The 14,591-nt window shown below is 39.3% G+C and overlaps 1 protein-coding gene across 3 annotated transcripts in view; it reads left to right on the top strand.

The window, feature by feature from the left end:
- The window catches only part of LOC102693236 (zinc finger protein 236), a 99,339-nt gene that overhangs the window by 70,492 nt on the left and 14,256 nt on the right, over positions 1-14,591 (top strand). For 2 of the 3 annotated variants that reach the window (XR_001479546.2, XM_015357163.2), the window contains exons 23-28: positions 211-359; positions 781-1,024; positions 2,772-2,951; positions 10,748-10,906; positions 11,856-12,028; positions 12,980-13,108. Coding sequence is in view for 2 of the 3 variants with exons in the window: in XM_015357163.2 (XP_015212649.2) it covers positions 211-359; positions 781-1,024; positions 2,772-2,951; positions 10,748-10,906; positions 11,856-12,028; positions 12,980-13,108 (1,034 nt within the window). In the remaining variant the exon portion in view is untranslated. The remainder of the gene's footprint in view (positions 1-210; positions 360-780; positions 1,025-2,771; positions 2,952-10,747; positions 10,907-11,855; positions 12,029-12,979; positions 13,109-14,591) is intronic. The other variant, XM_015357165.2, reaches the window with a different exon arrangement.

Genomic DNA, 14,591 nt, shown 5'->3' with positions numbered 1-14,591 from the left:
GTCCAACTTCAGCGTTTAACTTTCATGTTTGTGTTTGAAGTCACCTGCAAATCCAGACTAAAGGGGTGATAGTTGTGATAGTAAACTCTTTCAAACCTTAATTAATGCAATTTAAAAAAACGGAAAAGCAAGTGCAGTCATCATACATCATAAATCATACAATTCTGTATGTTGCTCATCGTGAGAAGTCAAATATCTCTTTTTTATCAGCAGGTGGAGATCTGACAGTGTCTCTTACAGAAGCTGGACTGGCCGCACTTGAAGGGATTCAGCTACAGCTCACACCCACTAATTTAGTGTGTCCCAATGTCCAGATCTCTGGCATTGACACCAGCAACATCAACAACATAATGCTGCAGGTAGGCCTTCTGGTGCCTGACACATGATGCTGAAGCATGACAAATGACACTGTACTTCTTTTTAAAAACAAAGTACAACCAATCTAATAAATTATGTGAAGCGTTCAATGTGTTGGTCTTCGAAAACTGAAGTAAGACTTGAAAGAGTACTTTTTTTATATCAAGCATGCACATATGTGAGCCATGTGTCATTGGACCGTTAGATTACTACATTTATTTTCTGAATGTATGCGTACAGTATGTAAGGCACTATATTGCAGTACTTATTTAATATATAGCAGCCTGTCAGCTGGTCCACATGACATTTCCCTATGAAAAAATTAAGAGCCTGTGACGTCTACAATGTGCACCAGTTCACCCGATGGCTTTGCCTTTCAAACCTTGGCCACTGAAAGCTTTGTCCATCTTTTCCCCGAAACAGATAGACCCCAGCATTTTGCAGCAGACTCTGCAACAGGGCAACCTCCTCTCCCATCAGCTAACTGGAGACTCCACTCTGGCCCAGCAACCAGGGGCCCACCTGGTCACAGGGGACTCCTCCGTCCCGGCCAATGTGGTGATCCACCCGCTCACCAGCCTGTCCTTGCAGCCCACGGTCACCTCCGCGAGCATGACCATCAGTGGCCTGGCGGAGCAAGATGCTGTTCTCACAACGAGCAGCAGCGGTAGGTAGACATCGCTGGGCCTTCTGGTCTCACGTCCTTCCCCGTTCAGCAGAGCTTCTCCGCTTAATTAGTTGTTGCTTTGTGTATTCCAGTTTTTTTTGCTTTTTCCGTCTTGCTCATGATTCATACACTCGCTGAGCAACAGGTCAGCCTCCACAATCGTCTTTGGCACTGAGTATCCTTAATGGAGACAAGAAAAAAATGCATCAATGCTTAAAGTTTGTCACACCTCATCTGGCTTAAATGTAACCTCAAGCCATTAAGCTGACAATAAATGAATAATAAATCCATTATTCTGAGCTTCTTGCACCATATGAATGACGAGTGCTAATGAATAAAATGAATGACCTTTTGCCCCGACAAAGAGCCGAAACACATTAGGCATCTTTTTATCCTACAATGGAATTAAAAGAAGAAATAATCAATACAAATTTAAGATTAAAAAAAAGTTTTTCTTCTTTTCAGTGGTAATGTGGTTCTAAAAGACCCCACGGGAATAATATAAAAACACATGAGCAAGATGAGTTACACAAGCTGGTCTCATTTGCATCTTTTCTAATATTTGACTATCTAATCTTTAGTGCAGTTTGAACACAGGAAAAAAAAATACTTAACCTGTGTGCAGCACACATCACTGCTGTGCATTGAGGGCTAGCTGTTTTCTTTCTATCAATTTGTGTGTTTTTTTCCCCCACAATCCTTCCTGTGCTCTGAACAGCAGCTTCTGACAGCACAGCAGGGCACTAATAAGATCACAGCAGGGGCGTCTGTCGTTGTGTTCATTTATGAATGATGAAACCGGAGTGCGTGAATGAACGGCTGTTGTCTTACTGAAGATCACCACGCCTCTGACTCAACTCCAGTTTCAGAAGAGCGAATAAATAATTTTATGCATGTACTGCATTAAAAACGGTGAAATAACATAATGTGTCTTTTGGAATAATAACCAGAAGCGAAAGAAACCATTAAAGTAGTGCTGTACTCTGTTGTGGTCATTTTAAATGGGCTTATTTTTATCTCTTTAAAGAGGCGTTTTGTTTTACAAGCCTCAGTTACCCTCCTGTTCCTGTTCCTCTCAATTCTTGTAATATTGGGAGTGTTCACAGGATGACCGGGAAAAGTTTGACTATCTTTCAGTAGACTTGCATTACCTTAGCTCCCAGGACTATTAGGAAGTTTTCCTCTTAGATGTGAATTGTGTTGCTATAACACCAATACACCTGCATATAATATTGTGATGAAAATAGTATTTAGGCAAAGGCCTGGGGTAAGCTTTATACACAGTGTGACCTATAGAGTTAATAAGAAAAGCATATGGGTTCTTGAACAGGGGTGCAAATTCACAAAGATCACTGTAAAAAGATTCACTTTTGGAAGCAAGTCTCTGAAAATGAAGCTGTGTAGGCTTTTTAAAGACATGAGAGATGTATGCCTACATTGTCAGGAAGAGTCAAACTTTTTAATTTGAATAACATAGTAAATTGTGCCAAATGATGCTATCTTGTATTTGCTAAGACCCATGGAACCTGTCCAGCCCCAGAATGCCAGGGTCCCAAGTGTCCAGACCTGAGGAAAGTGTTTGACAACGGTCATATGCATCTAAACAGTCTTCTAATCATATGTGTTTCTTCATCTTTAAATATCCTTTTCAGATGACCTTCTGAAAGAGAAATGTTTCTTAACTAGTAAGACTGCTGGTATGTATGTTGATGAAAAGCTACTGAGTTTTTTTCCACTTTCATCTTAGGTTCTCAGGATCTCTCCCAGGTCATGACGTCCCAGAGCCTCGTGGCGTCTGCGAACGCTCAGCACGAGATCACTCTGACAATCAATAATTCCAGCTTCAGCCAGGTGTTGGCCCAGGCTTCCGGCTCAAATCCCACCCCCTTGTCAGCAAGCCCTCAGGAAATCACACTAACCATATCAGGTATGGGCCCGCGAGGTTGTGCAGGGCACTCTCAGGGCACAGGTCTTCAACAGCCATCCTCACAGCCCAGAAGGGATTCTGGTTTTCATTCTGCTGAGTTCTGAACTACCTAACTGAGCTAATGACACTTGGACCACTTTGTCTCCAGACTTTAGAGGGCTATTGAGCACTATTTTCTCAATACGATACCTATGTTACCCACATAACAAACCTAATCTATCCATTTCCCTAATAGTGCAGATACTGTATCTGTGTCATCTTTGTTTGATCCCATTTTGGAATTTCATTGTATCTCATCATTAAGAAATCTAAAAACATCTGATGTTTGGATAAGGAGCATTTCAGCACAGTAGTTTGGATGACAGTCTGAAGTGTTCCTGAGTGATGTGAAAGCACAGTGTTTGAACCCACCCCAACACCCCCCTTAAAACAACATGTACTGAAGCTACCTTGAGTTTAAAGTGAATTGTCTCAGATATTTTAAGATTTCTGTAAATGCTTAGCTCCACAACATGCAACAGCAACAAACACTAGTACTGATAAACTTGACTGTTTGTTTAGTTTTAGATTTTTTTTATCTTTTTTTGCATTTGTAACTTCTCCAGCCGATAAACTGTGATAGCCTTCCTGGCATCAAGTGTGCTGAATAACCTTGACAAAACTCCCAACACCTTGTCTTTTGTAATTGAAATCTTAACTGCTCGGTATTCAGCTCCATGCACAGAATCCAACACAGTGACTAGCTTTAACTACAGTTTCAGACATTTGCCAATATCATCCTCACTTTCAGAATAGCAAAACATTAAGGCGGAAGTGCAATGCTATTTTTATATTTCAGGGATAGAAACAATTGCCTCAATGAAAGTAAAATATACGCAGTAACGTGTTAAACCTCCAATTCAAAAAGGCAAAATTTATAGGTATGTGCAGCACCATTCTGCGATTCAGAATGAGGCGACAAAACTTCTGGTGAAGTGAAGAGACGCTATTACATTGTAAGCAAGCAAGGATGCGAATAGATCTGTTTTAATCCAATTGAATTATTGATCTTGACTGTTTTTGCCGACAAATACAACTTACTTGTTAGCTTTGCATGGTGATCATGTCGGGACTTTTCTGCAGTGAAATATCTGCTGCACAACCTGTACTTATTCAGCTCGCATTACATTAATCATCACAGTGACTAGTGAGCAGGAAGGGTCGCCCCATGGTACAGTTCCCACAAATTCTTGCTCTCCCTTGTAGCAAGGGCAGTGGTTTGTGATTATAAGTAACTATATAGTACTTTCACAAAGTTCACGATTTTGTGCTTAATTTTGAATTTTAATTATATTAATTGTATTCTATTAATAGATCAGAAGGATTTGTAGTCCAAACATTTGTAGTCATGGAAATTGCATTGTATGTTTGGCTTGACTAAGTTTTTCTCTGATAGCCCTTGGTTAAAAGGAACTCTATTAGATGTTCTTGACTTTAAAATGTCCCTGACATATTATTTCATTCAGAGCGGAGAAGGCGAATATTGTGGTCAGCTCAATTCAGACGTCAGTACAGGAGTTGTAGCCTCTGTCTCTTGATACCGTGATCTTGAAATATTCTTTTCAACAGTGATGATAAAGGGCTGCAATTGAGGTGCTGAACTCAACGCATCTTTGAGCTTTTTAATAAGCTCAGTAGTTGGCCAACAATATGAGACGGTCAGAGGCATGGGGTGGGTGTGACAACATGTCCATCAGAAAGCTCATTCACAGACCTGTAGCAGTGCTGCACTCGGTGAACCCAATCTCATGCTTTTCGAAGTTCAGTTTCTCAGTAGACTGCTGGCCCAACATTGGCTGTGAATACTAAACTCACCACAGAGCAAAAAATGCTGAAACAGGTGGTGTACGTGGGACAGTTTTTGTTAATTTTTGCAGTCATTTACTGTTTGTGGTCTGTTCCATTTGGTTAAATTCAGTCACTCCTCTGTGTACCTCCGTCTTTCCAGGCCTCTGTGTATCATTCCTGTAGAGAACGTTGGCAAGGAGAGAACAAGTAGACCCTCACAGCAGCTTGCTGCCCTGCTTTACAACAGCACATCAGCAAGTCTTGCACTAATAATAAACGAAGGTTAATTTGTAAAAGTTGTTTCTCTCTTGAGCTGTATCTTCTCTGCCCATGTTTCTCCCATCAAAGTCACTCTTACATACTGACATTCAGCGACTTCATTTCTTCAGTCAAATTAAGAAGAAATGCTCCCTGCTGAGTTTTCAAGCTGTCTGTTGAATTAATCTAGCTTTTTAGGACTAATTCTCAGGGGCTGTAACTGTGGTATGACTGTTCTGTTATTTTGACATTTATCAACCATTTCTTATTCCAAGCCATTGTTTTACATGCCCAAGAAAACGTGTCAGTGACACATGCATATCATCAGTAAAAATTCAGAAGAGCTAATGGACTATTACAGTTTACATGTGGGTGCTCCTTGAGTGAGGATCCTAGTAGTCAGTAGTGTGGTAGTAGGGGGTCTTGAATTGTGACTGTAAGCTTTTGGGTTTAAATCCCAGGAGGAGCACTGCTGTTGCCCCCTTGAGCATGGAGTTTCACTCCTTTCACTGAAATCCCCTGCTTTAGAAATGGGTGTCTTCCAGAGAATCTTAAATAAGAATACGTTCTAAATAATTGATTATGTGTTTAAATAGAGGTTTAATTGGAAATAGTGCAACTTTGAAATTGTTTTCCCAGTACAAATGCAACTTATCCCTATTATAAATGTCCAAATATCATGTATAGAAGGTAAATTGTACTTTTTCCCTCCATGTTGTTCTCTGTAAATATGCTTCTTATTTTTTTTATGACATTTCTTCATTTGAGTGCTGTTCTGCAAACTGTCAGGAGTCCAGTTTTCGCAGTGTATTGACAGGGGAGAGTGCCAATGAACAAACAGGCACCAGGGACAAGTAATACAGTACTTCCTATTACTTTTCTTAAGGTTTTGTTCATATTGATCTGGTTCTATGACCCCTCTCAAAAGAAGACACTGTCTTTCAAGTTTCTGGATGTCACTGTCTGAAGGTGGTCTTACTTTACTTTTAGTTTACCTGGTGTGGTCTAAGAATTATTCAGAGCTGCAGTATTTAAGTTGTACTTTGAAACCGCACAGCTATGAATGATTTAGAGGTGCGTCTCAAGCTGTCAGAGCAGATAGCTGTGGCATAACGCAAGCTGCAAAAGAACAAGCTTAATTCCATGCTGCAAAATAAATAGGAGCAAAGGTTGTGCATTTTTTCACTCTGAAGATCTCCTGTGTACTACAGTGCCTTGCGAAAGTATTCGGCCCCCTTGAACTTTTCAACCTTTTGCCACATTTCAGGCTTCAAACATAAAGATATAAATTTTTTATTTTATGTGAAGAATCACCAACAAGTGGGACACAATTGTGAAGTGGAACGAAATCTATTGGATTTTTGAAACTTTTTTAACTAATAAAAAAATGAAAAGTGGGGCGTGCAAAATTATTCGGCCCCTTTACTTTCAGTGCAGCAAACTCACTCCAGAAGTTCAGCGAGGATCTCTGAATGATCCAAAGTTGTCCTAAATGACTGATGGTGATAAATAGAATCCACCTGTGTGTAATCAAGTCTCTGTATAAATGCACCTGCTCTGTGATAGTCTCAAGGTTCTGTTGAAAGCGCAGAGAGCATCATGAAGACCAAGGAACACACCAGGCAGGTCCGTAATACTGTTGTGGAGAAGTTTAAAGCCGGATTTGGATACACAAAGATTTCCCAAGCTTCAAACATCCCAAGGAGCACTGTGCAAGCGATCATCTTGAAATGGAAGGAGTATCAGACCACTGCAAATCTACCAAGACCTGGCCGTCCCTCTAAACTTTCAGCTCAGACAAGGAGAAGACTGATCAGAGATGCAGCCAAGAGGCCCATGATCACTCTGGATGAACTGCAGAGAACTACAGCTGAGGTGGGAGAGTCTGTCCATAGGACAACAATCAGTCTTACACTGCACAAATCTGGCCTTTATGGAAGAGTGGCAAGAAGAAAGCCATTTCTCAAAGATATCCATAAAAAGTCTCGTCTAAAGTTTGCCACAAGCCACCTGGGAGACACCCCAAACATGTGGAAGAAGGTGCTCTGGTCAGATGAAACCAAAATCGAACTTTTTGGCCACAATGCAAAACGATATGTTTGGCGTAAAAGCAACACAGCTCATCACCCTCAACACACCATCCCCACTGTCAAACATGGTGGTGGCAGCATCATGGTTTGGGCCTGCTTTTCTTCAGCAGGGACAGGGAAGATGGTTAAAATTGAGGGGAAGATGGATGCAGCCAAATACAGGACCATTCTGGATGAAAACCTGTTGGAGTCTGCAAAAGACCTGAAACTGGGACGGAGATTTATCTTCCAACAAGACAATGATCCCAAACATACAGCAAAATCTACAAAGGAATGGTTCACAAATAAACGTATCCAGGTGTTTGAATGGCCAAGTCAAAGTCCAGACCTGAATCCAATCGAGAATCTGTGGAAAGAGCTGAAAACTGCTGTTCACAAACGCTCTCCATCCAACCTCACTGAGCTCGAGCTGTTTTGCAAGGAAGAATGGGCAAGAATTTCAGTCTCTCGATGTGCAAAACTGATAGAGACATACCCCAAGCGACTTGCAGCTGTAATCGCAGCAAAAGGTGGCTCTACAAAGTATTAACGCAAGGGGGCCGAATAATTTTGCACGCCCCACTTTTCATTTTTTTTATTAGTTAAAAAAGTTTCAAAAATCCAATAGATTTCGTTCCACTTCACAATTGTGTCCCACTTGTTGGTGATTCTTCACATAAAATAAAAAATTTATATCTTTATGTTTGAAGCCTGAAATGTGGCAAAAGGTTGAAAAGTTCAAGGGGGCCGAATACTTTCACAAGGCACTGTATATCAGTGCTCTGTAGACATCTCGGTCCTTGATTTTACTAATAGTAATATCAGCCATCTCTTGAGACCTGTCCAACCAGCCTACTGGTTTTAAGTGTTGTAAACATCCTAAATACTTATTTTGGTAAAGAGTAAAAAATATAGAAATGTTATGTGTTACTTTAATAATCCAGAAGCTTTTTCCTGAGGTTAAAAACTCTTTGTTTTTGTATTTTTGTGTATATGATTTCTTATTACATAATAAGTAGCAAGACACTTCACAGAAAAAAATAATCCTTTAAAATATTTATTACAAAGAAACACTAAAATATTTTTGTATGTACATAACCAGTTGAAGAGTTTTTTAAAATGGTTTTATTTATACCATTATTGTATTCTGCCTGCATAATTCAAAACTCTTCTGTGAAAAAATATATTAAAATTAATTTTGTGGGAGAATCACTTAAGGCTGAATAATTATTAACCTTTTGCCAGCAAAAATGAGCAGTATTATGAATCATCCTGCTTATTAATAATTGATTTCCATTTTGAGCAAATACAATAATATCAAAACAATTTTGTGTTGTCCTGTCGATGCTGATGTCATGGAAACCAGATTTCTATGCAAAGCCTTCCCAAATTGCATTTTGTTTTATAGAGGTTTTTTAATTGAATTTCTTTGAAATGGCTTGGTAAAATGTATTTCACCATCACCAAAAAGATAAAGCATTTTAATAACAGATGGTGGCACGGTGGCACAGTTTTTAGCATTGCTGCCTGGCCGTGCGAGGGTCCTGGGTTCAATTCTGGACCTGAGGTGCTTTCTACGTGGAGTTTGTATGTTCTTCCCAAGTTCGGGTGGGTTTCCTCCCGCAGTCCAAAAACATACTGGAAATGGGCTGGGAAAATGGGCCCTGGTGTGAGTATGTGCATGTTTGTGTTTGAGTGTGTCTGCCCTGTGATGGACTGGCGTCCCATCCAAGGCATTCTTTGTCTTGTGCCCTTTGCTTGCTGAGATAGACTCTGACCCCCCCCACGACTCTGTATTGAACTTTAAAGGACATTATCAAAGCCTCCTCAACTTTAACATGATTAAACTCACTGTACACTTCACTGAAGGCTGTGTGTTTTCAACTTTAAAACTTTTACTAAGGAACAGAGTTGGAGGAAATCTTCCATGCACTACTTAACATTAATATTTTAAGCAGTTTGCATTTATTTCCTTCTAACACTCCGGACTGTATAACCAGTAGTTTACTTTTTGTTGAATTTGAAACCAATGAAAATATTAAGAAATGCAGTGTATAACTATTCATATTTTTGTGTGTTTAGGACAGATAAATTCATTCACAGCTGTAACATGCAATTTGCCACACTCAGCTTAACAAAATGCTTTAGTCATTTAATTTACCCACTCTGAGCTCTTTTAAGGGCAAGCTGAAGTTATGTACATATTCTAACAAAAATGAATGCATGTACTATATACTGCATACAGGACAGTATTTCAGAAAATGGATGGATGACTGTTGAAATGGAAGCATAGTATATCTTGAGTGTTTTGTGCAGTGTCCTTCTGTATTTCTGCCTGCAGCCTGTCCATTGGGATTACGTGAAACTACATACTGGACAGACCTCACACCTACATACTCTCACACCTGAAGACGGCTCCATGGCCGAAATGTTGTTTTCTTTCTTCTCTTTTCAGCATGGAGTAAATCTATTACTTGTTCCTTTACATACTGGACATTTGCTTAGACATTTGAATATTGAATGTCCTAAATCCACCAAGAAAGTGAATCAGAATAATCTGTTTCCAACGGAGTGGGAGTTGATGAAAGCTGTTTATTGACAAACATCCTTACTTGGTGTTTGCCTATTTAGTCTGTGCTGGACCCTTCTCTCGCAGTTTTTCCTGTTTTGTCAAATTCTGTGCCAAAACCTCCTACATTCCTCCATCCTCTCCTTCTGTGTTAATACTGTACATTAATATGCAGATCTGCTCATAGCTAACTCTGTCCTCTCTACTGGCTGGAAACAGAGATTCTGTTTGTACGAATGTGTTTACAAACCTTTTGGATCTTGTTCATAGTGCAGATATGACTAATTCCTTGAGGTGTACTTTATTATTCATGACAAAACATGTATATATGTTATATACGTAGCTGGAGAGTCACATTTGTAGTGATTTTATTTGATTTGTAAACTGAGACGTAATACAGAACTCATTCGCAGTAGCTAGGTAGTGTTTGCCAACTGAAAACGGTAAAATAGAAATATTTAAAAATGTTTTGATTTTGTCCGCAGGTTATATATTTTTTGTCATTTATATCTTTACTGTTCTTGAATGCTTACTATTTTGCATTTACCCCACTGTCTCAGCTAATTATGAGGCTGATTAACATCTCAGGCAGGTTATTTTATCATTTTAAAGAAGTGTCTACTTATTTAGATCAGGAGGGGATTCAAATGGTATTTTCTATGACCTGGGCTTAATTGATAATATAATGACTTCTGTGTTTCCAGACCTATAGGTTTGTACAAAAAGTCTACAATATAGTTTTTGTTGTCTTTTCAAGTAGAATTATTCCACTCAGTGTTTATAATATAGCATAAATTTATATGTTTCTAGTGTGCAAAATGGTAATTGGAGCTTTAGAGGAAGGTAGAAACTATTCACACAACAGCATGTTAAAAAACAATACGTTTTCTGTTTAAACATTGGTATTCGCTATTTCAAAGAGATTTAAATTCTATATGCAGGGTCTGCAGCAACTGAAAGCTGGAACAATTGATACTTCTTGTGATCTTGACAAAAATGTAGAAGATATGGGGTAAGGTGCTTCCTGAGATTATCCATGTGACTCACATTATCTTGTTTTTCATCATCCCAAGGTCAAGATATCATCTCGCAGCATGGTACAACAGGAAGTGCCGAGATAAATGGAGGCATTAGATTGACGTCTCCTATCCCTACACAGCCAAATGGTGCCAGTTTGACAATAGGGAGTGACCAGCTTCTACCTCAGAGCCCAACTGGCACTGGAATCACAGGTAAGAAGAAAAATGTTCCCCGTGTCCCCTACATGAGATCCTGATATTAGTGTTGCAGAACACATTCATGGGACCTGAAAAGAAACTCAACATTGTAGGGATGCACTAGAGTTCAGATCTCAAAACAAAGTGCAAGATGTGTCTGGGCTACAGGTTTGGGGCAAGTCTTGATCTTGTCTAGTGAGAAGGGCAGGAATCCTTGGAAGCTGCTTCTTGAGAGGCTTGTGCTCCGGTTTTGCACTGATCCTCGTTACATAACAGTCTACACCTTACTTCTCATAAGAGCAGTTATGCACTTGTATGCACAGGAGCAATTGTTGTGTGAAAAGCATTCTCTTGAGCTGAGCTGGTCATTTTTGTACCCACGAGGAATTGATATAGACAGAGGTCTAAGCAGCTCTTCAGCTTGAAGAGTGTAGAAACGACAAGTGAGACGCTCTCAAAGACAACCGGATGATACAGTTTGAATGAGACAGTTGATTTACATTTACTAGATTGGGAGCATTAGTACTCTCTGGACTAAATCTTGGGGGTTGCACAGGAATAGCCAAAATCCAGCAGGTTTTATGGGTCAATAGATCATTAAATTAAAACTCTTGGAACATTTTCATTTGCATTTAAAATTTGAATTAAGAAGTTCAGAGATCAGAAATGAAAACACAACCACCATGTAACTCTGAAAGGACTATGGCTGACCATTCCTAGCTTAATTGAACCAATTAATTACTAAACTGCTCAGAATTGATGCTTTAATTATGACCTGTTAGATTTCTTGGACTATGGTTCTGCAGGACCAGGGTTAGCTAGGCCAGATATATCTCATCTACCTTGATCTTGGAATTACAAGATTTTTGTAATCCACACTGGTATTTTCTGCTTGAATGCTTTGTGCAACACTTACATATTTGCAGGGCATAACTGCTCCTGTGTTCTTTTCACAATGTACCAGCAAGCAGCCTTCCCTCCAGCACATCCCTGTCGCAAGCCCCGGTCACTTCCCAGAGCCTGGTAATGTCTTCTGCTGGAGTGGGCACCGATGGCAGTGTGACCCTCACCCTGGCAGACACACAGGGCATGCTGTCAGAGAGCCTTGACACAGTCACCCTGAACATCACTCAGCAGGTGAATTTCACATCCCTTTAATTGAATGGCTTGCTGGATTAGACCATTTTATCCTTTCCTTTAAAATGCATGGAGCTCTTGGTTTCAGAAATACCCTGCTCCAGGTGACGTCTGTTCAGTCAATTCTTAATTTATGTATTGCATTAAGCAGATGCATCCTTAGTTCTGCTGTCTGAACAGCTCAGTATGTGTCTAATTGCATAAGGTAGGAATAGCACTAACTGTCCCACAGATTGAAGTCTTAATTCTTCATCGATCCAATTACTTATATTCTGCACATCAGAGGGAGGGGAGTTCTGAAATCCAGGAACAGGTATGGGGATAAAGCTAAGTATTAACTCCATTCAGCTTTTTAAGAGCTAAAGTGAAAGGTCCCAAATAACAAGTACTGTTAAATTAGCCTCAGTGATGAGGTATGTTCTATATTGCAGACTGAGACTGAGATACAGAACATATGTGTCCTCCAGGATTAAAATAGAGAATCTTTGGTCTGTTTGATATGTCTGTGTTTTGAAGTCTGAATTGTGACACATGGGATTGGTTTTATAAAGGAGGATGAGTTTTCTCTTGTCTTCTGCAAATATTTTGCTGTGCACAGCAGTTCTAAATGACTTTTCAGCTGTGCATCAGCTTAATAACATATCAACTTCCAGCTCACTGGAGAGCTCAGTGTCTCTTCTGATCTGGCCTTAACTTATTGAGTGCAAGTCAGTGTGGCAGTTCAGTAGTGGCTCTCATTCAGATAGCACAGGACCGAGAGAGAATGGATACTTAGGATTCTACTGAAGTTTCTTTATAGTGGTTCCTCAATTTATTTTGACTTCAAGATCACAGACTAGTGTTTGGTTTAAATGCTTGTGCTGATGTTATGCTTTAGAATGATTTTTGTTTTGCCTTGACATTGTGTGTTCAGTGTTGCAGTGGTATATCTTTTGTGTGACCTTTCTTTAGGGGCAGCAGTTCCCTGCCATTCTCAGTGACCCCAGTCTCCAAGGGCAGACTGGTAACCCCTCCCAGCAAGTCATACTTGTCAGCCACCCCCAACAAAGCACTGCAGGAGCCACAGATGACAGCTTTCGGGTGAGCAGCACTGACGTACAGCTAACACACTTATCAATTTCATATCAACAATAACTGGTTTTCATACTGTTCTGTATTCTCCAGCACTTTAATGATTGACAATGTGCAAATGCATGTCTTGTTGAGCAACATTTAGTCCCATTGAATATGTATTGTACTGAGGCCATGCCACCTGTTAATGTGGTTTTTAATCAATAAAATTCTGAGTTCTTAGATTAAAATTGAGAAAACATAGATATACGGAATGACATCTCACTTCATGAGGGAGTGGTAGAGTAGAAAAACATTTACTATAACTACAGTGTCGTAAGGATTCTGAAACTTTTCCAAAAAGAGTATATATAGAAATTATATTTCTATGAATGCACTGTTTTATGTTTATGCAATACCCATAGTAACACAACAGTTTTTTCTGTCTGAGTCATCTGGACAGCCGTTTTGTTTGCTTCAACTGTGGTAGCCTTTATTATCTGGGAAACCTGAATCCCCTGGTTCATAAATACACTGTGTACTGTACATAGAAACATCTCCTTTTTTCATTTTTGAAAAAAAACAAATGGTCATCTATTGACTGATTCACCTACATTTTCAATTTTTTCTGAGTTGCTTAACTCCGGTTGTAAATTTGGTTTAATTCCGGATTACTGTCTTTATTCTAAATTGAGAAGCAAAAAGATACAAACGATAAAGAAGAAAACAATTACTTCATCTCCCAGATTGAGACTAAAGCTCTGGTACATCAGATGGCACTCAGTTGTGATAGTGTTATCTCAATAGATAATGGTTCCACATTTTGTTTAGTTTATGTGCCAGGCAGGAACTTACCCTCAAAACAGTAAAATGTTATCAACACGTAAGGAAAGCTAAAATAAAGAAAAAAGCAAAAACTAATCTTCAAAGCAGTTAAAGAAAACAAATTAAGATGTATTAATAATTATAATATATTTATAAGGCACTACAATGACCTCTTTTGTAATGCAGTGTGGGATTGAAAAAACCTTTGGTTGCTGTATAATGAAGTTTATGGTGCTAGATTTCTGCACATTGTTTTTTAATGATTTGGGTCTGATGCTGTTTCAAATCAAGATGAAAACTGCACATAATAGGCTATATCGGAGATTTGTATTTCTTAATTGGAACAATGTATATCGAAATGATTTATGACTCAAAGAATGTCTCTTTCTTGTTGAGAATTTAAGTAGCGTTTGCAGAATGAGGAAAAAGTAAATGACAGACCTAAATGCATGTTTGCATTAAAGGGGTGCTGCTTAATTAAAGCGAAGCTCTGAAGAGAAAAATTAAGTATTTGCAGGTGTTCACCAAATGGAAACTTACAATTCCAGCAGGAGTAAGACCGCTAGCTGAGAGCAGAAATCTTTACACAATTAGGCATTAATTGTCAAACACTACATCTGTTTTGTGGTGATATGGCAGTTAGCAGAGTAAATTGTCGTGTGGAGTAAAGGTATGTGTTCAATCTGGA

The sequence above is a fragment of the Lepisosteus oculatus genome, chromosome 10 (genome assembly GCF_040954835.1).
Source record: "Lepisosteus oculatus isolate fLepOcu1 chromosome 10, fLepOcu1.hap2, whole genome shotgun sequence".
NCBI lineage: Eukaryota > Metazoa > Chordata > Actinopteri > Semionotiformes > Lepisosteidae > Lepisosteus > Lepisosteus oculatus.
The sequence above is the reverse complement of the archived record's forward strand: the minus strand, read 5'-3'. Positions and strand labels throughout refer to the sequence as shown.